At 52.2% G+C, this 22,649-nt stretch overlaps 5 protein-coding genes and 2 pseudogenes across 5 annotated transcripts; 4 read left to right on the top strand and 3 right to left on the bottom strand.

Moving 5' to 3' along the window:
- Positions 1 to 1,342: 1,342 nt before the first annotated feature.
- On the top strand, positions 1,343 to 2,635 carry SAPIO_CDS0399 (annotated as a pseudogene; the record flags this gene model as incomplete).
- Positions 2,636 to 3,070: 435 nt separating this feature from the next.
- On the bottom strand, positions 3,071 to 4,849 carry SAPIO_CDS0398 (uncharacterized protein; the record flags this gene model as incomplete). Its single annotated transcript, XM_016783188.1, has 6 exons — positions 3,071 to 3,301; positions 3,391 to 4,234; positions 4,313 to 4,429; positions 4,494 to 4,624; positions 4,699 to 4,769; positions 4,828 to 4,849. The coding sequence occupies 6 exons, from the start codon at positions 4,847 to 4,849 to the stop codon at positions 3,071 to 3,073; spliced, it is 1,416 nt and encodes a 471-aa protein (XP_016646388.1).
- Positions 4,850 to 5,632: 783 nt separating this feature from the next.
- On the top strand, positions 5,633 to 6,850 carry SAPIO_CDS0397 (uncharacterized protein; the record flags this gene model as incomplete). Its single annotated transcript, XM_016783187.1, has 2 exons — positions 5,633 to 6,602; positions 6,708 to 6,850. The coding sequence occupies 2 exons, from the start codon at positions 5,633 to 5,635 to the stop codon at positions 6,848 to 6,850; spliced, it is 1,113 nt and encodes a 370-aa protein (XP_016646387.1).
- A 781-nt stretch (positions 6,851 to 7,631) lies between these two features.
- SAPIO_CDS0396 (uncharacterized protein) lies at positions 7,632 to 9,864 on the top strand (the record flags this gene model as incomplete). Its single annotated transcript, XM_016783186.1, has 7 exons — positions 7,632 to 7,707; positions 7,767 to 7,867; positions 7,945 to 8,066; positions 8,143 to 8,210; positions 8,299 to 8,564; positions 8,655 to 9,526; positions 9,612 to 9,864. The coding sequence occupies 7 exons, from the start codon at positions 7,632 to 7,634 to the stop codon at positions 9,862 to 9,864; spliced, it is 1,758 nt and encodes a 585-aa protein (XP_016646386.1).
- Positions 9,865 to 10,310: 446 nt separating this feature from the next.
- Positions 10,311 to 11,321, bottom strand: SAPIO_CDS0395 (annotated as a pseudogene; the record flags this gene model as incomplete).
- Positions 11,322 to 11,487: 166 nt separating this feature from the next.
- On the bottom strand, positions 11,488 to 12,722 carry SAPIO_CDS0394 (uncharacterized protein; the record flags this gene model as incomplete). The annotated part of the gene is made up of 3 exons (XM_016783185.1): positions 11,488 to 11,709; positions 11,766 to 12,039; positions 12,571 to 12,722. 3 exons carry the CDS (start codon positions 12,720 to 12,722, stop codon positions 11,488 to 11,490), a joined length of 648 nt encoding a protein of 215 aa, XP_016646385.1.
- A 5,551-nt stretch (positions 12,723 to 18,273) lies between these two features.
- On the top strand, positions 18,274 to 20,633 carry SAPIO_CDS0393 (uncharacterized protein; the record flags this gene model as incomplete). The annotated part of the gene is made up of 4 exons (XM_016783184.1): positions 18,274 to 19,497; positions 19,562 to 20,413; positions 20,487 to 20,539; positions 20,612 to 20,633. The coding sequence occupies 4 exons, from the start codon at positions 18,274 to 18,276 to the stop codon at positions 20,631 to 20,633; spliced, it is 2,151 nt and encodes a 716-aa protein (XP_016646384.1).
- Between the last annotated feature and the right edge of the window lie 2,016 nt (positions 20,634 to 22,649).

The following is a 22,649-nucleotide window of genomic DNA, read 5'->3' as shown; positions in this document are numbered from 1 at the left end:
TTCTTGTTGTCGTTTTTTTTCTTCTTCATTCGTTTGTGTTGTTTTTATTTATCATGTTTTCGTCGTTAAAGGAGCTGCCAGAAAGATGCAGCAAGCAGAGTAGAGAGACACTCAAAATTTCAGTGATCTTCCCTCCTGCGGATGAAATACCTTTTTGTCTTGGAGAAGGCGTGTGTGTCCCCTCGCGTGTGTACATGATGCGTTTAGGTCTTCTTTTTTTTTTCTGGCCCCCATGCTTTATTTCTTTTTTTCTACGGGTTTCATGTACTGGTCGCTAGGGTTGATGCAGCTCTCGGCGTAGCTGGGTCTCTATCTCTCTCTGTGTATGTGTCTGTGTCTCTCTTTTGGCGAGGGTGGCTGTCGATCCGTGGTAGGATAAGGTAACTGGCGCTTTTGTAGTGTAGGTGTATGTAGTGTACAGTATTAGTTTATTCGACATTGTTACTGTTCATTTGATCAGACATGTAGTTAGATGCTTCGCATTAAGATGGCACTCGATGCCGTGATGAGTGAAGTCTGGTCGTGATGCAGTTGCAGATGTGGAGGTGAGAGACAAGCGAGCTGCTTCGCAGATGTACCTGTGTACCTATTTCAGACACAGGGATCTCTCTTTAGAGAATTTCTGGCCAATCACATAATTAAGGCTTATTATCAAGGATTCCGATTGGAGGAATAAATACAACGTTCTTTTATTGGCCAGAAATTCAATTCGGCCAAGACTGGATATCCCTTTCCTGCATCGCCTCAACGCAAGAAATCTGCTGCGCTGTAAGGAACAACCCCAGCCACCCCGACACCAGGACACGAGGGTGGTTGGGCTCTGCAGCCCAAGGATGCGGGTCTAGGCAGCGAGCCGCATGGCTTCCCGCTTCGAATGAGGTGTGAGTCGGAGGCCTGGCGTTAACAACATCACAGAAGTATTTTAGGCGTTGCCTGAGATTTCTTGACTGTGATTTTGGGCAGAGTCAATGACAGGAATTTCGGATGGTGCTCGTTTCATGTTCGTGCTTGTTGGGTGTTTTTTTTTTTTTTTTTTTTTTTTTTTTTGTGATTCAGTAGATGTTGGAGTCAATAAAGTCCAGTCACGATCTAATGCTTCATCTTGGCATTTGGCAACCCTGGGGGTCTGTCTTAACGGTCTCGTACAACTTGAAGACTTGAGGCAGCGGTGTATATAGCCTCACTCCTTCGACATCTCCTCCTCTTCCCTCTCCCTCTCTTCACAAATCAGGCTCACTGAATTTTAAAATCTCTCTTTCTTTCACATTTTCCCCGATATATCACTTTATACCCAAGGCTTGGCATCTTCAACCCTGCCCTCAGACGGAACAAAAACAACACAATGCCATTCATACCCAACACCCCGGAATCATACCTTTCCCGCAACGACTCCCTCCCCTCCGAAACAACATGTCGCGGCATAACCTCCAACGGCAAACCCTGCCGCCGTCCCCTCGCAGCCTCTAACTCCGGCTCCCCGGCCTCCAAGCACTCCAAGAAGAAGAAGAACGCCGTCACTGAGGAAATGTATTGTTGGCAGCACAAGGAGCAGGCGGCGCATCATTCGGCAAGTCCTTCGCCCGGGAAGAGTGGTGGTTCGGTGGCTGAAGGAGGGAAGAGGACGAGTATTGATACGTTGGCGGATAGATTGGGGCTTATGGGTGTGGATTCGGAGGTTGGTGGGAAGCAGAGGCGGAGGAAGAGTAAGAAGAAGACGAGCGGGACGAGGACGTTGCTTTGCTGTTTTTGCTTTTCGATTCCCATTGAAGAGGTTCCCAGGCCATCGAGACCTCAACCTCGCCCAGCTCAAAAGGTGCAGCAAGTCGCGAGCGTCCCGCCTACTACGCCGACGAAAACACGTCCCGGGGTTGGCTCCGCGATGGCGTCGCCTCACGCGAGAATATCCTACGGACCGAATTCATCACCATTGAACGGCAAGGGAAAATCGTCCGGAAAGAACCAAGCAGGGAATTACCTCTCCTACATCCCACCCTCGACCGATCCGCAAACAGCATCCCTCCTCATGGCCGAGCTCGCAAAACCCTTCGTCGAGTCCGAGGAACCGGGGTACATCTACATGTTCTGGATGACGCCCGCATCAGCTAAGAAACCGGCGCCCGTCGACGCGGCGAGACAGTTCCTTGCGCCCCCGTCGGCTGGGGCCTCGGGTTCGGGATCGCCGCGGAGCCGGCGGGCAAGTGATGCCGTTTCTTCGTATTATAAGAATCCCGCGGGGAATGGGGGTGGGAAGGCGACGATGCTTCTGAAGATTGGACGGGCTGCTAATGTTCAGCGGCGCATGAATCAGTGGTCTCGGCAGTGTGATTACGACGTTGAAGTCCTACGGTTCTATCCCTACATTCCGAGCTCGGAACGCGGAGCGGCGGCGGCGGACAATCGTCATACGCTGAGACCCGAGGCGGGCGGGCCGAGGATGACGCCGCATGTAAGGAAGGTCGAGAGGTTGGTGCATCTCGAGCTGCAGGGAATGGGGCTGAGGGCCGAGTTGGGGACGTGTGCGGCTTGTGGGAAGGAGCATAGGGAGTGGTTCAAGGTTGGGGCTTCGAGGGGGGAGGTGAGAGTTGTGGATGAGGTTATTCGGAGGTGGGTTCAGTGGGACGAGGGGACTGTTTGATGGGGTTTGATGGCGATCTGGACAGTGGGCTTTCGGCAAGCATGGGATTGGAGTTTTTGGGTTTGGGAATGGCAGTTTGTTTTGGGGCGAGTTTAGACGTGACCTTTCGGCGTGTTAGCGATTCCTTTCGCATTGCGTTACGGCTTGGTTTTGGATTCGGTTATGAGCATGGGGGGTACTCGAGTCAGTCGTCTGTCAGCCATTCATCAAAGCAATTTTATACTCCTCTGGAACGTGTGAAAACAAGCAAACAAGCGAAAGCGTGGGTATGAAACAAGTGACGCGAATCATCATAGCAAATGCTCTCGGCCGTGCTCTGCCTCATCGAGACAAAGAACCTTCCGCGAGGGTCTATCAATAAGATTGTGTAGCTCCAATGTATGTGTAAAATAAGATCTGTCTATCAAAAATGCGCAAACATCAAAGCCCCCCATTTCACTCCCGAGGAGAAAATGAAATCACGGCCCACTTGCCGTTCCAAGCCCACTTTCTCGCACCGCTATCTCCACCCCCGCCCTCCACGGCCCTGAGCTTCTCGTCCACGCCAGGCTCAAGACCGACGACGACGTCAGCCTTGCAGGTGCGTAGGGAGAGGACGTTGATGCCGGAGCCAGGACCAAGTGGGCCGAGGGCGGTGGTGAACGGGGTAGTCGGATCCCAATCGGTCTGGGTAAGGAAACCAACGTTAGAACATAGGATATTCTCTCTTTTCCCTTTTCCTTTTTGTGCAGATAAGACGGAGAGAGAACACTTACATCTGCTGTGAGCTTTCGGTAGTTCAAGTCACCCTTGAAAATAACAAGCTCGCTCAACTTCAAATCCTCAAAGAGATCCTTCGCCTCGGAAGGCATCCTCCAAAAACTCCCCGCGTGCGTCCAGAACCTGTTCGGCCGCAGGATAACCTGCCCCTCCGCATGAAACCGGCTCCACTGCTGGAACAAAAAGGCAAGGTTCTCGGCATCGGCATCAGCCAGAGGCGCCGGCGTCTTCCCCTGCAGGTTCTCGTCATCCGAAGGAGTCTCGTAGAAGGGCTTGGGGTTGGCGAGGGAGCTCAGGAGGTGAGCAAAGTCGCTGGGGAGCACGTCGGACACGAACCACGGGATGGACTTAGGGTGGAGGACGATGTGGGTTGCGAGGCCAGAGGACAAGAGGTACCCCGCAAGGATGAGATCGACGTAGAGTTCGAACCCGGCATTGTCGAGGACAATATCGACCCTCCGCTCGGCCTTTCCTTCAGCTTTGGCCTTCTTAAGGAGCTCGAACGCCGTGGCCGTATCGTTGACGAGGATATTCTTCTCAGATTCTTTGCGCGCCTTGGCGCCCTGCAGCTTCTGAATGTCCTCGTACGTAAGCGTCGTCAGGAGGGACAGATCAGTGGCGTTGCCCCAGAGGCAGACCTCGCACATCTCAGTGAACATGAGCTTCTCGGCCTCGTCGGGGATGTGGTCGCCGCTCTGGAGCTGGGTGGCTAGTTCTCGGTAGCGCGCGGCGAGCTCGAGCACGGCGGGTCGGGAGGAGCGGAAGGTCTTGATCTTTTGGCGGGCGAAGAGGTCGTAGGTCTTCCAGTGGGTGGTTTTCGTGAAGTATGTGCTTATGCGCCTGAGCTTGGGCTTGATTAGTCTGCATGTGGACTAGGGGTTGGAAAATAAGGGAGCGGATCACGGGGGGTTGTTTTACCTGAAGAGGTAGCACTCGGAGTAGAGCCAAGAGACATTGAGCCAGGTCGGGGGACCAAGTTTGGCCAATTCATCGTTGTAGAGGGACACATCGAGGTACCCATCATCCTCAATGGGGCTTTTTGCGCACTCTTGTTAGTCGAGAGTCAATGAGAAGAAGTAGAGGGTCGAGCGTCGCGTACGTTAGTTGACGGTCGTGCTGGATCTCGTATTTGAGACTGGCAAGAGATTCGAGGATCTTCTTGCCTTCCTGTACGGCCTCTGGGTCCGTAGCGGCGTGGACGGACCGGTAGACATCGTCAATGGCGCTTGTCTGGCGCAGAGAGCCGGATGTTAGCGATGCGACAAGTAGGCGCACCGAAATCGGGGAGAGGGAGGGGCACTGACGATGATGACGGGCCATCGCTCGCGCGCAGTGACCCAAGCGAAAGAGGTCTTGTCGCCCGTAGAGTATGTGGCTATATCCGATGTCAGATATGCTTCATCCATCAACTCGAAGAACAGCATCTAGCTTACGTTTGCCTGCGTCAAGGGCCATGGTTGTGAAGTGTGTCGTGAGGGCGTGTCTCAGACAAGGTTTCTATAGGGGAAGAGAGACTGAAGAGGGACAGAATTGGTGCCGGCAGTCGAAGGAGTGACAGATTCAGCGAGAGACTAGAAATTTCATGAATTGTCCTCAGGCGATGTCGGAATTGCACAAATGACAAATGGGGTCGGTGATAACTTCAACGTGCCGTAATCATGGAGGGGTCAAGTTGAAGCAGGAAGGTGGATGGCGGGGCAGTTTCGGGGTATTTCGAATACCCCGTTACATATATTCTTGATTGCATTAAGCACAATATTGCTATAATTGATATTATGTGGATCCCGTATTTCGGGATCTCGCGATCTCAATCAGCCCCGTGCCTGTGAATGTCACCGACTGTTGCCAAGCAGGCACGAATTCAAGGGGGTCGATCTTGATATTTTGCGTCTTTGTCATTTTCATCCCCTCTTATGTTTAGTTTGAAGGCATAATTGGCTCTTTTTCTTGCAACTCGGGGACATTTGGCAAACCGGCCGTGAATTGATTGTCTTGGAGTTGAGCTTCAGAACGGGATCTTCGGTCAATCAGTCCGTCTCGGCGCTCATGAGGACAGACCTTTAGATCTAGGTTTTGGATTTTTTTTTTTTTTTTTTTTTTTTTTTTTTTTACTGTTCTCTCCTTTTCTTACGGCGACAGGTTTATCCTGGGGGGGAAACCTGAACTCTCTGCACTAGTTTTGGCGCAGAGTCTCAAGTGCACCTTCTCATCCTCACCATCCTCATCTCAGCGTTCACCATGAATCCAGACCACTCCATCTTCCTCCCAGCAGCTCGGCCGCCTCACAAACCCTGGGCCCACGCCCTCGTCTACTTCGTCCCAGGAAACCCAGGCCTCATAGAATATTACAACAGCTTCCTCAAATTCCTGCGCGTCCTCCTAGACCGATCGCAGCGCGAGGTCGCCTATGACATCTACGGCAGGAGTCTCTACGGCTTCCACGACGACGACCACGTGCCCTTCACGAACAGCTGTCCTCCTTACAGCTTAGAGGAGCAGATCCTCAAGGCCTACGCGAACGTGGCGGAGCGGAGGATAGAGGACTCGGCGAAGCCGGGTGAGAACGGCAAGCCCTACGATTTCGTGGTGATAGCTGGCCATTCCGTCGGCGCGTACATCACGCTCGAAATCTTCCATCGCCATCACCACAACCCATTGCTGGCTCGCCATCTGAAGCTGTACCATGGCATCCTCCTCTTCCCCACGGTCACGCACATTGCGAAATCGCCCAGCGGTAAGCGGTTAAACGCTCTTAATGAGTACTCCTTCCTGGGCAGGAACGTTCACCACCTGGCCAAGGCGCTGCTGTTACCCTTCCCTAATGCCCTTTTGCGCTTCGTGTGTCGGAAGTTGATGGGCTTCACGCCCGAGGCGGCTCGGATAACGGTCGAGTTCCTCAGGAGCCGAGACGGCATCTGGCAAGGTCTTCACATGGGCAAGGATGAGATGGCGACTATTTCGGACGATAGGTGGGACGAGGAGCTCTGGGAGGTGTTCCATGATGCTGAGGAGCATAGGCACCAGCTGCCCAAGTTTATGTTCTTCTTCGCTAAGGAGGATCACTGGGTTGCCAACGACGTTAGGGATGAGTTTATACAGAAGTTGGAGACGCATGCGAATAGGGAAGGGCCGGAGCATAAGAAGGGGAGGACGGAGATTGTGGTGGATCAAGAGGGCAATGTTCCTCACGCGTTTTGCACGAGAGAAAGTAAGTCTTATTACACCCACAATTTCTCGCTCATATTCTTCTTAATTTTTTTTAATCCACCCATGGATGTCCATGCTAATGAAGTTCGCTTTTGCTTGTGTACAGTGGGCAATCTTGTGGTTGCTGATCGGGTGGTGACTTGGCTCAACCAGATCCAAGAGAGCTTTGCCTCATACGATCCAGATAAAGAGCGAGAAACGCGCATCCTGGACGAGGCAAAGGTGCTTGCAGGTACCATAATCAGGTAGGGTCAAGGCCCACTTTGTTTCCTCTTTTTCCAATATTTGGATTCTACAATATGATAATATAATACCCGTTGTATACTCGACCCCGCCCAAAGAGAAAACGTGGTTGTGGGTGGAGGCACTTTTGCCGGTGTGTCGCATTGCATGGGGGGAACGAATGCCCGAGCAGGAAACGGGGAGTTATAACCATGTTGAACGGCTTCCACAACGGTGTCAAGATGGAGTACTCTGGATTTTCGAGATTTAGATTCATACCTAACGAGGAGATTTCTTCGGGGAGTGACTCATAGACGTTCAGTCGGAGCCGAGTCGGGGCCGGCGATGTTGACATAGACCTCCAAGTCACCGCCGAATTCCTAGTTCGGTCTCTGTCAATATCGGGGATTGTATCAAGGGACGGAACTTTGGGAAAACGTCAACCGCTTCGAGAAGTATTGCCTTTTCCGTGGTGATAACGCGCAATGTACTCGATCCTCTCACCGGCTTCTCCCGCCTTCGTATAAAGAGCGCAGATAATCCGCACTGGATTGAATCTCCATCTTCTCCAATTATGTTATGGCCTTCAGCCAATTGCCCCCCAGCATCTCTTAACGCCTGCGCCTGTGCTACCATTGCCTCGCAAAGCAAGTCGAGGCAGCTTTCCGGGCAAGAAGTGAGGAGATGAGAACCTAAGGCTAACTGAGACATCAAGGGGTCAACATCGGATCGCTTCATATTGGAAATCCGCGATAACCAAGTGAAAGTGAAAAGAGTATTGATACACTCGTAATACAAGAGACCAACCATGGTGTCGTTTCGCAAGCTCTGCGTTCGGGGAGCCCTCACTCTCTGGAGCCTTTCCGGCGCCGCTGTATGCCAAGGTAATTTCGTATTGCCTCAACTTGATGCTGTTCGGGGATAAAATCTAACTGGACCGCAGATGAGGAAGAGCGGGCGTTGCCTAGTCTCCGAGATGCGTCGATAGATGACCTATCCCAGGGCCTCGAGCAGGGGCTCTTTACCAGTGTAGATCTAGTTAGGGTAGGTTCGAATAAGTTACAGCTAGACACATCTTAAAAGGGCACATTTGCTAAGATAGCTTTATGGACGCCCATTAGGCATACGTTGCAAGGATCGAAGAGGTGAACCCCGAGCTTCGTGCTGTCACAGAGATTAACCCCGACGCCTTGGAAATCGCAGCTGCTCTCGATGCTGAACGAGAGGCTGGAAAGATTCAAGGGTATAGATAAATCTCCATTGCGCCCTATGTCAAGCAGATCCCATCATGGTTCTAATTTTTCCAATGTTTTGGACAGGCCTCTCCATGGACTTCCTATTCTTATCAAGAACAACATTGCTACCGCGGACAGGATGAACAACACTGGTATGAACTGAACCAGACTTCCCTCCGGAGTCTTATTCCCCACCATCCCGAGTGTGCCAACGCTCAATCTCACTGAAATGTCTTTCAGCCGGCTCGCTTGCCCTCAAAGGCGCCAAAGTCCCCCGCGACTCCTTCGTTGCAAAGAAACTTAGGGAAGCCGGGGCCATTATCCTCGGGAAAGCCAACCTGAGCCAATGGGCCAATTTCCGATCCGACAACGGCACGAATGGATGGTCGGCTGACGGTGGTCAAGTCCTCGGTGCTTATCTCGAGGCCCAAGATCCCAGTGGTAGCTCGAGTGGCTGTGGTGTTGCGTCGGACTTGGGCTTGGCCGCTGCTTGTATCGGTACAGAGGTAAGGAAAAGAAAGGGAGTATAAAATTCTGTATATCTATATGGCTCGACATATCTTGTGATAGAAAAAAAGCTAACCTTCCTTTTCCAGACGGACGGCTCCATCATTTCGCCGTCCCAAAGAAACAATATCGTCGGATTCAAGCCCACCATCGGCCTAACCTCCCGAGACCTCGTCATCCCCATCAGCGAACACCAAGACACCATCGGCCCCATGGCCCGCACGGTCAAAGACGCCGCCTACATCCTCCAAGCCATTGCCGGCCTTGACAAGAACGACAACTACACTTCCTCGATCCCCGACGACGGCGCGATCCCGGACTATCTCTCCTTCCTTGACAAGGGCGCCCTCTCGGGCACACGCCTCGGCATGCCCAGCAATATTCTCGAAATCTTCGGCATCGCTAACCCGGACCATCCAGAGGGCAAGGCATTCTACGTCGCGTTCGACGTCCTCCGCATTGCTGGTGCCACTATCGTGAGCTCCAACTTCTCCGCTTTCGAAGATCCCGAGACGTTCGACTTCGACCTCGAGAGCCGCGTCCTTAACGCCGATTTCGTGACGAACCTCGCCGCCTATCTCTCTCAACTTACCGAGAACCCCGCGGATGTGCACTCCCTCGCTGATATCCGGGAATTTACGCGTTCGACACCCGCCGAGGAGTATCCCGATCGTAATACGGCCATATGGGACGTTGCTCTCGATGAGATGGGCTATAATAATACCGATCCGCGCTTCCAGGAGGATCTTGAGCTGCTTCGGAGTTATGGAGGGGAGGGAGGTTTGCTGGGCGTTATCGAGGAGCATGAGTTGGATGCTGTGATTTTGCCAACGTCCGTGGCGAGTTTGTTTGCGGCCTTGGCTGCGGCGCCGGCGGTTTCGGTGCCTATGGGGTTTTATCCTGAGGATGCCGAGGTGGTGAAGAATGAGAGGGGAATGACGACTCAGGGGCCAGGTCTTCCGTATGTTTGCCTTTCATGTTCTTCTCTTTCTCGCTATTTACACTTCAGTATCCAGTTATTGCAAAGACTAATCACACGGACACAGCATCGGATTATCCTTCCTCGGCTCACGATTCAGCGAGGCGAAGCTATTCGGCCTTGCCTATGCGTATGAGCAAAGAACTAATATTAGATCAACGAGGGATCCGCTGATCCTGCCCAAGACGGAGCTGGAACATTGTATTGGGAGAGATGCTTGCGAGAAACCTCGCAGGAGCAGGAACTGTGCCACCTCCAAACGAATCGTAAAGAATGATGTGTCGGCTAGTCAATTGGGGATTTTTGCTAAGGAGCTTTAGATGGACGGAGTGAATTGTCTGGAAGTACATTTTGATCTAGTTGTGATGTTTGATATTATTATTGAGCGATATTCTTCACGATTTTCGACCTGAAGATCTGGTGTCTCGCCAACTTCTCACCAGATCTTTCACTATAGAAACATATCACTTCAGTTTGAGAAATGCATCCGTTCTCTAGCTTGAAGTCTCGATAAATCTCGATTCTGTATTATTTATCCTCTGCTTCGTTATATTCCCATAACACCTACTTTAATACTAAAGAGAGAGAAAAAAAAAAAAAAAAAAAAAAAAAAAAAAAATTAAATAGTAAGGAAATATAAATCGAACATTAAAATCATCTCGACATAAAACCCATAACATACACCCAAATCTCGAATAGTTGAACCAAAATCGCCCATCGCAAGCTCATCCCGAAACCCCCAAGTCGTATTGACTCTACCCAAAATCTAGATGAGGCACCCCGATACAGCGCCAACCCGTTGAAACACCGGCTGCAACTCGCTAATATCGTGAGTCGGCGCCCACAATGACAACGTTACGGCAATCTTCAGCGCCGAATGATACAAGAAATGGAACCTCCCATGATACGCCCCCAAATCCCTCGGCCCATCCCTCCCATCCAGCTCCAAATCATTCAGCATAGTCAACAACACCTCCTTCTCGGCCCGGACCTTGGACGAGTCGGCCCCCGGACGCAATCTCGATACGTTATCAAAGTGCTGAAGCGCAAGCTTGCTAATGATGACCAACTTCGCCTTGACCCTCGCGGCACGCACCTCGTTCCGCGCGAACCGCACGAGCTGCATCCACTCATGCGCGGGGAGCCTCCTCCGATCCTTAACAGCCAGGGCGGCGGCTTTACACGCGGGGGCCATGCGGTCGGGCGACATGAAGATCTTGATCATGAAGACGTCGATCTTGGGAAACTCGCCGTTCTGCGTGGGTATGACGTTGCCCCAGGCGTCGAGATAGGGCCGCGTGGCAGCCTCGTGCATGATCCGCATGCCGCGGATGTAGTGCTCCGCCACGGGCGTGTACTCGCGCGTGATGGTGCCGATGCTGATGAATAGCCTGCAGCAGACGAGGGCGACCTCGCAGGATCGCCGGTCCATGACGGCGAGCTTGTTGGCGAGGTTGACGATGGCATTGTTGTATTCTTGCAGGCCGTGGTAGACCGTCGGCACGGCTAAGCGGCCGTGGGGGAACTCGTGGCCGTGGTCTTCGAGGGTTTTGTAGAGGGATTCGAGAGCGCGGAGGGCGTGGCGAACGGCGGGCTCGGAGGCGCTGAATTCGAGCGTTGTTCGCGCTTCGACTTCGTAGCCTTCGGAGATGGGCTTGTTTGTGAATCGTGCTGCTAGCGTGGCTATGTCCTCCGCCGTTAACTTGGGCGGCGGCGGCGGCGGCTGTTGTGAAGGAGGTATTGGCGGGACCGCCGGGGACGGAGGTAAGCTATGCATTGCTGCTGATGACGGACCGGCTTGCTGTCCATGAGGTAGTGCCTGGGGAGGGTAAGCTCTGCTGCCACCACGCCGCGGGGCGACAGAACCATGGCCATGGGGAGGAGGATGATGAGCGGGAGGTACTGGTACTGTAGGTATTAGGCCTGCTCCTCCGTGGATATATTCAGGGGGCAATTGGGGAGAGGGCCGCGGTATTGGCGAGACTGAGGGGCTGTAGACCGCTGCTGGGCGAGATGCCAAGGTCTGCGAGAAGCCTCTTGGCTGATTCGGCGAGGGCACAGTGGCGGACCCGGGCCATGATACATTTGAGACTGTGGGAGAAGGAGAAGAAAAGCCGGCCGATGATGGGGTAGATGCGGCGGTTAAGATGGCGGGCTGATGATGCCTGTTTGTCTCAGTTGCGTTAAAGGACGAACCAACAGAGCTGGGATGGTCAGATACGATCACGAGAGGTGGCTGTTGTTGTTGTTGCTGTTGTTGGCGCTGCTGCTGCTTCTGTGGCTGCTGGGATGCTTGTCTCTTCCTCTTTTGAGACCCCGAAGCGGGTGTACCTGCTACAGGAGCTGATGATGTTGCTGCTGCTGCTGCTGATGTTACTGCAAATGCCGGTTTGGGCGCATTGTCCTTGGGCGGCTGAGAGCTGGTCGGGGTCTGGTTCGGAGCCCATTGAACCAGTCGGAACAGGTCCTCGTAGCCATCACAGGTCCTGCCGGTGCTGATGCACCGTTGGCAACTTGGCTTCCCCTCGTCACATTTAACTCGTCGTGTCCTACACATAAGAGTCAATATTATGTTTTAAGACGGTGATCTAAAAAAAGACAGCTTATGGATATCGACACCCCCATGATGCAGGAGAAGGGGGGGGATGATCTACTCGGGATTTGGAAGGCGTGAAGGAGGGGGGCAGTATCAAAAGAAACTCGTGCAGGTGCCCGTTGAGAAGCCGGGATCCGCCTACAGGGCTGATCTTGCTTCCCAGAAGGGCTAGCGATACGGGGATATGGGTTCTCAAGATCCAGGCCCGGGACGGCCCTAGACCTTGCCCAAGCCCCGTACTCCAGAAGGGCGTGCTGTTGGCATAGGCTTTAAAGCCCAGCCTTAGGTGATAAAGTTACTGGGGAAGGGAACGTGAAGGAGCAACAAGCGGCTGTTGGACCAAGCTAGGGGACCTATCCATCCATTCACGGGGGTGCTACCTGGAGAGAGATAAGAGGGAAATCAAGCGTAAAGAGTCCAATAAACTTACCTGCATGATGTACAGCCAGTCTTGACCTTGGGCCTGTAAGGCCGTTTGCGACCTGTCGTTGGCTTTGATGGGTCTTGGGACGGTTCCTGTTGTTGCGACGAGGGAGGAGGTGGAGGCGGAGGCGGCGGTGGTGGGCGATCAGGAAGGGTCATCCTAACTCAACTGGGAAATAGGAACGAGGTGGGAAGAGCGGATATTAAAAAAATAAACATAAAAAAATGGTAGGGGGAAGGGTGTGTGGTCAAAAATGTCTCTGCGCAGCGCCCACAGAAACCGTCGTATTCTTCTCTTCACTGTCCGTTCCCTCTCCGCCCTTTCTTCTTCTTTCGCTTGTGTTTCTGCTTCTGACCTCGGTCCCTCTACCCTCTTCCCTCTTCGAGCGTGTCCCACTCCTCGCCTCTTTTGTTTTCCGGGGGTTGATATAAACTATGACGTTGCCCTCTTCTTGCCTTCGTATCGTCGAGTGACGTAGTTTCCAAGCCCTTTTGCTTTCTCTTCTGGTCTCTTCTGGTTCTCTCTCTATCACCGTCTCAACTCACCCCCAAGTGGCCTAATCGAAACCTGGGTTGAGAGTGCTCACATATCAGGGGAAAACGAGTCTAGGATAGCGGAAGGTTGAACCAAACGAGAAAGAAATGTGTAAAGGAGAGTTGAAGGACCAGTGAGAGCGGGCAACAAACGCCGAGCGACAGCCAAGAGGTGGATGAGATGAGATTGGAGGGTTTTGGTCGAGCTACGAATTGAGGCTCCTGACGAAAAAGCTGTCCTCACTGGGAATGGAATCACCGGACCCCACCCATTCGATTCGAAATTTAATCGCCTTACAAGGCTGAAGAGTAAGATGAGTTCACTGCCATTCGACCTTCCCGCTGGTTAATGTGTTTCTCTCCTTTTTTGGGGGGTGTCAGTTATTTTTTAATCTTTTCTTCTTCTTTTTCTCCGACTCGTCAGCGGGTCAGTGGGGATGGCGATGGGGGGGAACGAGGGTGATATCACAGGGTTGCCGGTTTGGCGATAGGGATTGTTCCCGCTTGAAAATTTTCAAGAGGGCTACAACTCAACAAGTCCAAGCCAAGCTGTCTGTTCCCCCTCAAACACACACAGCCAGGCAAAGTACGAAAATCGAACAGAGGATGACCCTAATAACAAGATGTCTCTTCTTGGTCCTACCCCTTCTCCCCCCTTAACAAGCTCAACCAGCTGAAAGGTCTCAGGGATGGATGAGCCACACAATGCTAAACCCGATCAAGTCGTGATAGGCAGAAGAAGCAAGTTGACCCAATCGCCATTGGCGGTGGCGCTACGGCACTGCGGGTTTTTGAACCCAAAATTGTGCTCGAAACGGCGAGATGCAGGCGGATCTGACAAGGAAGCAAAGACAGGTGAGAGAGGGAGAGTCTGCCAAGAAGGACCCGTGCGGTTGGCAACTGCTGCCAGGTGTGGATTGAACGAGAGGATCAGGTGACCCACGAATACCCGAAATTACCCTTGGCTTCGGGTGACATGACTAATGGTAGCTGAGTCAGCGATTTGTTCGACCACCTGATCATCGCCCCGATTGAGAAGGTGCGAACTGGCCAATCATAGGCCGTTTGACCTGCAGCCTCGCAGACCCCTTGGCTCCTGCGCGTTCTCAGTGGTGTGCCTTTGGCCCTATCGGCCCGACGCAGATTCGCTAGGACGAAATGAGAATGATCCGCTGGGGGGCATAAGGTAGCGTTGCATTCTCAATCAAACGTTGTATGTCCTCACGTTCCCGTACAGTGCTGATCCTCACACTGTTCGCTACAAGTGGAGACATGGAGAGGTCCCTTGGGACACTCGCGACCGTTGATTTCCCTCAGTGTTCAAGGATGAACGACGACAGTTTCCCTTGAGTACCAGAGAGATGGACCAGCCCATCTGCTTGCGACCTCGCTTCATGGATAGACGAGCAGACGAGCAGAAGTTGCGAGGGCTGGGCTTTGAAAAGAGTTGAGATGCGGAAGTGAGACTATCGTGTGCGTTAATATGGCTGTCATATCCCACCAACTCTTGTTTGTTCCACTCATTGACTTGCACCCTAGGGATTCTGAGACATTTTGGTCTGTCAAAACAGAGAGGAACCTTATTGTAGTGAGCCAGCCACGTTTTGACAGGTTCGGTTCTTGGAACTGGTCCCCAATCTTCGGCACCTTCGCGACATGCGACACTTGTCAAGCATCGCGATTTCATGCCGGTGCCAGTCCGGAGTAATGGAAGCCTATGAGAAAGAGGCCGAGAATCGATTAGAGTTGGATGAATGCCCGGATGCCAGACAAGATCATCATCACATCGATATATCTCTCAAGAGTCTATCAAGAAACCAGCCACTGGACTGAACTCGGCGTCTTGGATCGCACGACTCGCTCTTGCATGTCGTAAGCGATGCTACGAAACTAGTGTCCCCCTCACTGGTCCTAGAGGCGGTTTTCTTGCTCTTTCTAGGTTCTCGGCCCTAAACACAAGTGGCCGACTGCGACGAAAGGGCACGATGACCTCATGCAGGCGAATCTTGAAGAGTTCCGGTTGCTTTGCTGTGCTGGTTGCTTGGGGATTCGGAGCAGGACCGATATTCTGCATTACTGGGTTGCAACTTGGCTCCGGAGGGGACACCCGGCAACTGTGCCAGAGGAGGGGAAAGTTTAGAATCCTTCAGATATTACGAAGTAATCGTGAACAAGTAACTAGAAGCCGGGGAAGAGGAGATTTAGCGCCATGTGTGCTATGAAATGGGTGGGTGAAAAAAGCGAATTAAAGTTTCGAGAAGAGTGCAGTTGTTCACGGCGAACGCCGGACGCCCAATCCCAGCTCTTCTTCGAACTTTGTCGTCGCATGAACGTGCTGGAAATGAAGGGCAATGAATCGACACAGCCCACGAAGTGCGAAGTAGTAGGCACTGACATTTACGAGTCTGAAGCAGTTAATATCATCAATCGATGCTATGGGGCACTGACCCAACGAACGAGCATCGATTCGTGTTGGACCTTCTCTTGAAGATGTTTCATGGTTTAATGGGTTTGAGTGGAGAAGGAATTCAATTGATTCTTCCAATTTGAGGTCACGCTTGGAGCATTGACGCCATCATTTGAGAGACTGCACTGTGCTTTCCTCGGAAGTACACGGGGTACATTGGTGTACGCGAAGACATTTCTTAGTGTCCTGATACTTCAGTACTTCGGTACTTCGAACTAGCACAGTGGACCGACTAGTTTAGTAGTGTCCCATTGCCGGTAGGTCGAAATTTAGCGGGGAGGTCGGGGAAGACGAAGACGTTGACACTGAATGGTCCGGAGAAAGGAGTATTGTTGGTGGAGTTCGCCGAGGCATTTCTCGCATCGAAGCTGGGGAGAGGGAGAAGGACATCGGACGGTAACATTCAAGAGAGACTCGCGAGAGAGGGCGATGGAGTTGATCTACTCTGAACCTCTGAACGTTGCAGGCTAATATCCCATACACGAGAATTCGTAGGCGAGTTTCTTTCGCTACTGCCATTACTCCAAAATTATGCCTTGTTTCCGATGATGCCGGGAGATTGATCAAGACGTTTTCCGTAGAAGTGGAAGAGAAAAGAGGGAGAGATTGAGGGCGTTGGGGAGAGAAATAGGGCCTTCCTTGTATCCCGTCTTGTAATTACTCTGTACCCTGAAGTAGCCTGACACAGTACGAAACTGTTTCAACCTCGAAATTGCCAATTCGCTTCAGTGAAGTGAATGATCAATGAGTGATGACGGGAGTCCTTGATGTCAATGGTATTGTTATGTTATGGTGTATGGGACAATGCTTTCATACTGGGTATTGGCGTTAGCTTGGTGATCTGTCACTCTGATCAAATTGGATCAAATTGGCGTCTTCAGTCCCCTGACAGGAGACCAGATCAGAAGAGGAAAGGACAGAAGGGAGCCGAGGAGAAGGGGGAAAAGAAAAAATAAGCAAATCGACGATGGACTGGGCATCGATGGGAAGACCAGGAAGGCGTCAGCTCTGAAGGCAGCCAAGGAGCATCCCTCAGCAGTCATCCTGAAGTTGCACAGCATTGAACTAGGAACTTTTTGCTTTTGGCCCCCATTGAACATTGCTTCGTAGTTTACAAGACTGATCTCTCCAATCCTGCTCTTGACAAATGGTCCCCCCAGGCTTCCCTGACAAATGTCGCACCCTGAGTAATTCGTCCACCGACATTTACGCCACAGACTGAGACTGTGGAAATACCAAAATAGACCATGTTGTGTGTCGAAGATTCACTGTTGTGTCACTCACTGGCTTCGTATTCATGCCAACTCGCACCATCCGCCAAGGGCCCTGTCGAGAGCAAGCCACACGCTAGGAAGAAACAGCAACAGCCTCATCTCCCTGACTGGGTTGGCTCCAAAACCAGGGAGGTACGAAGCAATATCTAGCCAAGCTAGGGCTTGAGTATCTTTCCCCTCTGGAATAATTGAAGAGGCACCCGGCTTTACTCTCTGTCCTCTTACACGGTCCTTCAAACCCGGATCGTCTCATTTGTCTTCTTCCAGTTATGGCTCTGGTTCAGTGTTGGCCGGATGACCCAATCGAGCATTTTCTGGGGAATGGGCATGTCTGCTCACAACTGTGTCAATTCTCGTTTGAGAGTACGGTACTTGCATTGCGAAAACTCAATGAAATAATCCACGCAACACTAGTCTAAATTTTCTTCTTTCCTGTCTTCATTGAGAACTTATGAAATTGGCCTTGAGAAATCGGTGGTGCGTACTTGCCCAGTGAGGAAAGATCTGCAGTGGTGAATGGTGAACAAGTCCAAGGGAGAAGAAGGAAGTTTCTTCCTTCCTCCTGGACGCTTCGTACACCGTGTGGGCATCATGAAAGTCTCCCAGGGTACACTACAAAGTACACTCCTGTCTTGAACGCTACGGTACGTACTTGTGGGTCCAAGGGGACCGGGAGGGAAATGGGTCCTGGGGTAGAGACAAGAGTGATTGGTTGACAAGTAAACCGTGTTCAATGCACTGTCTAAAATCCTATCACCCAAAATTCTCTGTTGTTTTGGTACTGAATCAAGCCAAGTACCTGAACGTACCACCAGTTGAGCCCTGCGTCGACAATTACAAGGATCAATTGAAGGAAGTGGTGTGTGTGCGAGTGTGCATTGCCTCCATTCCTCAGTACTTCGTATTGCCAAGTCCCTCCAATCCAGTACCAAGCCAAGTCCCAAGTCCCAAAGTCCCCCGGTCCGCAGCCCACACTCGACGTGTCCAGCAATTACCTCCTTGCCTTCCCCCCAAAACGTCCTATCCGTCACTTGATCCACCCTCCTCCTTCCCTTCCTTGACCCGATCGTCTCTGCATCCCATCCTCACCACCTCGCACGCTCGATCCCTCTCAAATGCTCTCACTGTAAATCGCATCATCATAGGGTTTTGCCTTTGCACAACTCTGTGTCTTTGCTCTCTTTACCCTCGATCAATAGCTTAATTTTGTCCTCGAACGTCGAGCACGCGTTTTCCTCGGCGTGGACAACCGCTGCCTCGAGACGATCAACTGTTTAACTCGAGCGGCCCCCTGAACCCGCCGATCAATGTCGCCGAAATAACTCCTCTTAAACAGACAATCCTTACTCTTTCTTAACTTGGTCGATAATCCGTCAATTGTGTATTCGACCTTTCAATCGACCAAACACCTCTTATAACCTTCTCGACAGACACAATGTCGGCCGCCGTAAAACGGGCCTGCGATGCCTGCCATCGCAGGAAAGTCAAGTGCGACGGAATCAACCCGTGTAGGAACTGCGCGACCGCTCAGCTCTCCTGCACTTACAATGCCATCCCACAGAAGAAGGGCCCCAAGGGCTCCCGCGCCAAGGTCATCAGCGAGTTGAGGGAGACGCAACGCCAGACGAGTCTCGCTGCCCGTGTACAGAACCGCGTCGCTGGCCTCACGGCTGGTCCCTCTCAGAATCCGACGACTGCCGGCCCTTCGCCCGGCATGGTTACGGGAGAGCTCGTCAAGGAATGCCTTGAGTTCTTCTTTTCCCACATGTACTCCAACATGCCAATCCTCGTCCGCCAGGCGATAGAACAGCAGTCCATGTTCATGGAACAGAACCGCGATGTCTACTGCCTCGTCACCTCTCTTTGCGCCTTCGTCATGCTTCAGCCCGGCATGACTATGCCTTCGAGCGACCCTTACAACCTCGACATTATGCCCGGCTCGAATCTCATCGCCAGCACACTTCTTCTGGAGGAGGCCATGCGCGTGAGGAACGGCTACGAGTACCTCGACACTCCCACCCTCAACTCGATTGCTACCAGCTACTTCATCTTCGCCTGCTATTACGGGGTCGAATCCCATGGCAAGGCCTGGTACTATCTCCGTGAGGCCAGCACCATGATTCATATGCTCGAGATGCACAAGGAGGACACGTACAGGCAGTGGGATCCCGTCGAATCCGCCCGCAGGAGGAGGCTCTACTGGCTCATCTTCACCACCGAGAGGGCCTACGCTCTCCAGCGACAGCGACCCGTCACGCTGCAGGCTTCCATCAACCTGCCGACCTTGGCCGATGATCCCACCGATCCCTTGGCTCAGGACCTCCCCCCTTTCCTCGCCCTTGTCAATGCCTTCCGCCTCTTCGACGACTCCCTTATCTCGACTTGGAACAAGACCGCTGCGAACTTCACGTCCGCCTACACGACCAACCTGCAGAAGCAATTGAACGACATTATGCCTAGCTATCTTTGCCAGGATTCCCAATTCGGCGACATGTCGACCAACCAGCAGTGGCTCAAGACGACCCACTGGCAGCTGTCCAGCCAGGGCGAGGACAACGGCATGGGTTTCCAGTTCCCTGCCGAAGTTGCTCGTGAAATGCTCGCCAGCTGGGCCTCTCAGTTCCCCGGCCAGGGCGTTCAGCTCATGGGTACCGGCTTGGTACGTTGACAGATACGGGGAAGTACAGCTGTTGTGAAATAAACCAACTAACTCATCCCTGTAGATCGAAAAGCTCTTCGAGATTGCCAACGATGCTGCCACCGCGCTTTCGCACAAGCCCATGTCCCGCGATAGATTCACCGTCGGCCCTCGTGAACGCCTTAGCCAGATGCTCAACATCGTTGCGGTTCTGAGGAACGGAGACCAGCGATTTATTCCTCTTCTCTTCAACAAGATCACCGAGGCGCTCCCTCGCCTCGTGACGCCCATGCTGCAGAACGCTCCCGAGTGTGTCACTGCGAACCTTGCCAACATTGACATCTTCGATGGCTTCGGCAACGCTGGTATGGCCCAGCCTCCTTCTGGCCAGATGGGTCTTAGCCTAGACACAGAGGATCTCGGCAAGTTCGACGTCTCCGACTACGACCGCAAGTTTTCGCTCGCATCGATGGGCGGGGCCTCACCCGACTCCAACCTTGGTAGCAACGGCTCGGGCCCTATGTCGATGCCTCCGGGAACCTCCCCCGATATGTCCCAAAGCTTCACGGCGTCACCGCCCATAATGTCACCGGGCATTGATTTCTCTCAGAATATGAATGACTTTTCATTCCCCGACATGATGATGCCAAGGTTGGGCGGACAAAATACGCAGCCGCAGATGAATCACAATCACCACCAGCAACAATCACTTCCACACCAACACTGCGGAATACCGACGTTACAGAGTCAGAACATGAACCCACAACAAATGCACACTCACATGGGACCGAATACGATGGGCCAGCCACCACAGCAGAGTATCGGCGTACTCAGTTCACAAGGCCAACCAATGGGCAATCCACCGCCGAGAATGATGAACCAAAAACCGGGCATGCAAGGGCAGATGTCGATGATGCATGGCATGAGCCCGACGGGGGTGAATATGGTCTCGCCGGGTATAGGGATAGATCATCAAAGTGGGAAATCATTCACACTGGCCTCACATCCAGCGCAAACGCCTGGGATACCGAGAACAGTTGGAGACTTTCATGCATTACAACGGGTAAGTGGCAAAAACACCTAGCCATCGGACACAACGACGCTGTTTACGGTCTGGCTAACACTTCCGTTTCAGTCATTCCCCTAGCAATGAATGATCGTTAGTAGTGGGTGACTCGCCTCTCCGCTCGACACAATTTCCTTTCCGTCGTTAGCGAGATCTCGCACTTTCTTTCGTTGCTGGATCCAGTTCACCCTGACCTCTATACATCAGGTGGTCCCTTCCAAGGTCTTGCTTGTCGGGGAATTCTTGGTCGACTGGATCTATGCAGTGTTTGTTTCTTGGCCAGGCGTTGGTTGGATGGGTAAGACACGGTACGCGTACACCGCAAAGCATTGATATATTTGGGCTATCTTTTTGAAACATCTTTTTTCTCTCTGTTCGATTTTTTGTTCCATCTACATACTTGTCACGACGGAGCTGCCGTGAAGGGGCCATGGCATCTGTCGCTAATAGCCACACACCAACTTGATCGCCCACTTACAACCCTACCGAGTTTTCTTTTGTCTACCAAAACATCATTTGCCCCCGTTTTGCTTGTCTAACATACACACCACTGCCACACCGCGGGTACGAACACACCCCCGTTATTTCCTTGTGTTATATTGTTTCTCCATCGATTCGTCATGCACATTTCCTATAGCATCCCCGCTCTTCCAGCTGTCTTCCCTTTTCTCTATATATATGTATCCTAGGGTTATGGTTGGGAGATGAGTGGTGGGAGGGGAATTGTGTGATTTGTTGTGTTTTTTGGGTCTATTCCTAAAAGAGAGGAGGGATTTTGCAAGATTTCAGTTGTATCTTCTCCATCCTTATTGCGGTAATACGGGAATCTGCGTTTCCTTGCCGGAAGATGTGCCGTTTATTGTTCGACTTGGTACTTTGCGGATGCGGGAAATCTCCGAGATTTTGCAAGGGGTGGTTGGATGTGATGCTCGAAGGGCTTGTTTTAAAGGTAGTGAAGCTAGCACTGGACAGAAAACTATAATTTTTTTTGAACTAAGCCTCTCGAGCGAGGCCACGGTGACAGCGTTGGGTTCTTACCTTTGTCTTCGGGATGTGCCCAAGGTGAGTCGATGCTTTGATCCTCGGGATCCTCTGACTGGGTGCCTCGGTAAACATGTCGGTCCGACAGACCTGTCTAGACTTGCGCAGTGGGAACTGGAAGCCAAGAAGACGAGTTGAACTGGCTAGAGCGGAGGTGCCTTACCTGCTCGGCCCCTCCTCCCCGGACGGGAACAGCCATGGCTCGTCGACAATGAGATAACCAGGGAGAGAGATCGGGATCCATGACCGTCTCCCGAGGGTTTCGACGGATAGCAAATAGATGGCAAGTCCTAGCCTTCCGACTCTCTAAAGTTCCTGGGGAGTTGGATCGGTTGGATGCGTCGACGGATACCGCTCATCAGGGCCACAATAAGACCGAAGACTATCATCGAAGATGCTCCGATGGCCATGTTCAGCATTGACGGCCAAAACCGGCGGCATACCGAAATTAAGGTCTGTGTGGAAGGGGTCGAGCCTCGGGAGAGCTGCGAGTCTTTTTCCTGGTCCTTCGTGGAGATCTCGTTGGTCTCGTCCTGTCAGGATGGCGTGTTACGCACCTTAACCAACGGCGCAAATCTGCCCGGCCCTGGCATCTTCCCCTCTCTGATTTGTTTGCAGTAGATTAGGTACGTGACTAGGAGTGAAATTTGGCATTGGCTTCTTACACAGCTACCGGCCGGTTTCCATTAGTTGCACAGGGGCGGGAAGATGCCGTACTCCTGACGCAGCTGCCTTGGCTACTCGATAGAGATCTACGGCTTCCCTTCTTCATATCTGTGCGAGACTTGCGGCTATGCTGTGACACGACGAGAACTTCGGGGGACGGGGCTGGTTAAGCTTTTTTTTTTTTTTTTTTTTTTTTTTTTTTTTGTTGGCCCCAATGCTCTCTTTTTTTTCCGGTCTAGAACAAGCGACTGGGGCTGGCGATTGCGGAAGCACATTCCCTGTTCTTCGGCTTCCGTTTGACCGCCTTCAGCTCTCTCCTCGATTCATAACAGAAAAGCCAACATTCTTCTCCTCCTTTCAGCATCTCGCAGCGTCTTCTATGTCGGGGAAAGCTGCGCTT

Source organism: Scedosporium apiospermum (assembly GCF_000732125.1).
Source record: "Scedosporium apiospermum strain IHEM 14462 chromosome Unknown SEQ_SAPIO_0022, whole genome shotgun sequence".
NCBI classification, from domain to species: Eukaryota; Fungi; Ascomycota; class Sordariomycetes; order Microascales; family Microascaceae; genus Scedosporium; species Scedosporium apiospermum.
The sequence above is the reverse complement of the archived record's forward strand: the minus strand, read 5'-3'. Positions and strand labels throughout refer to the sequence as shown.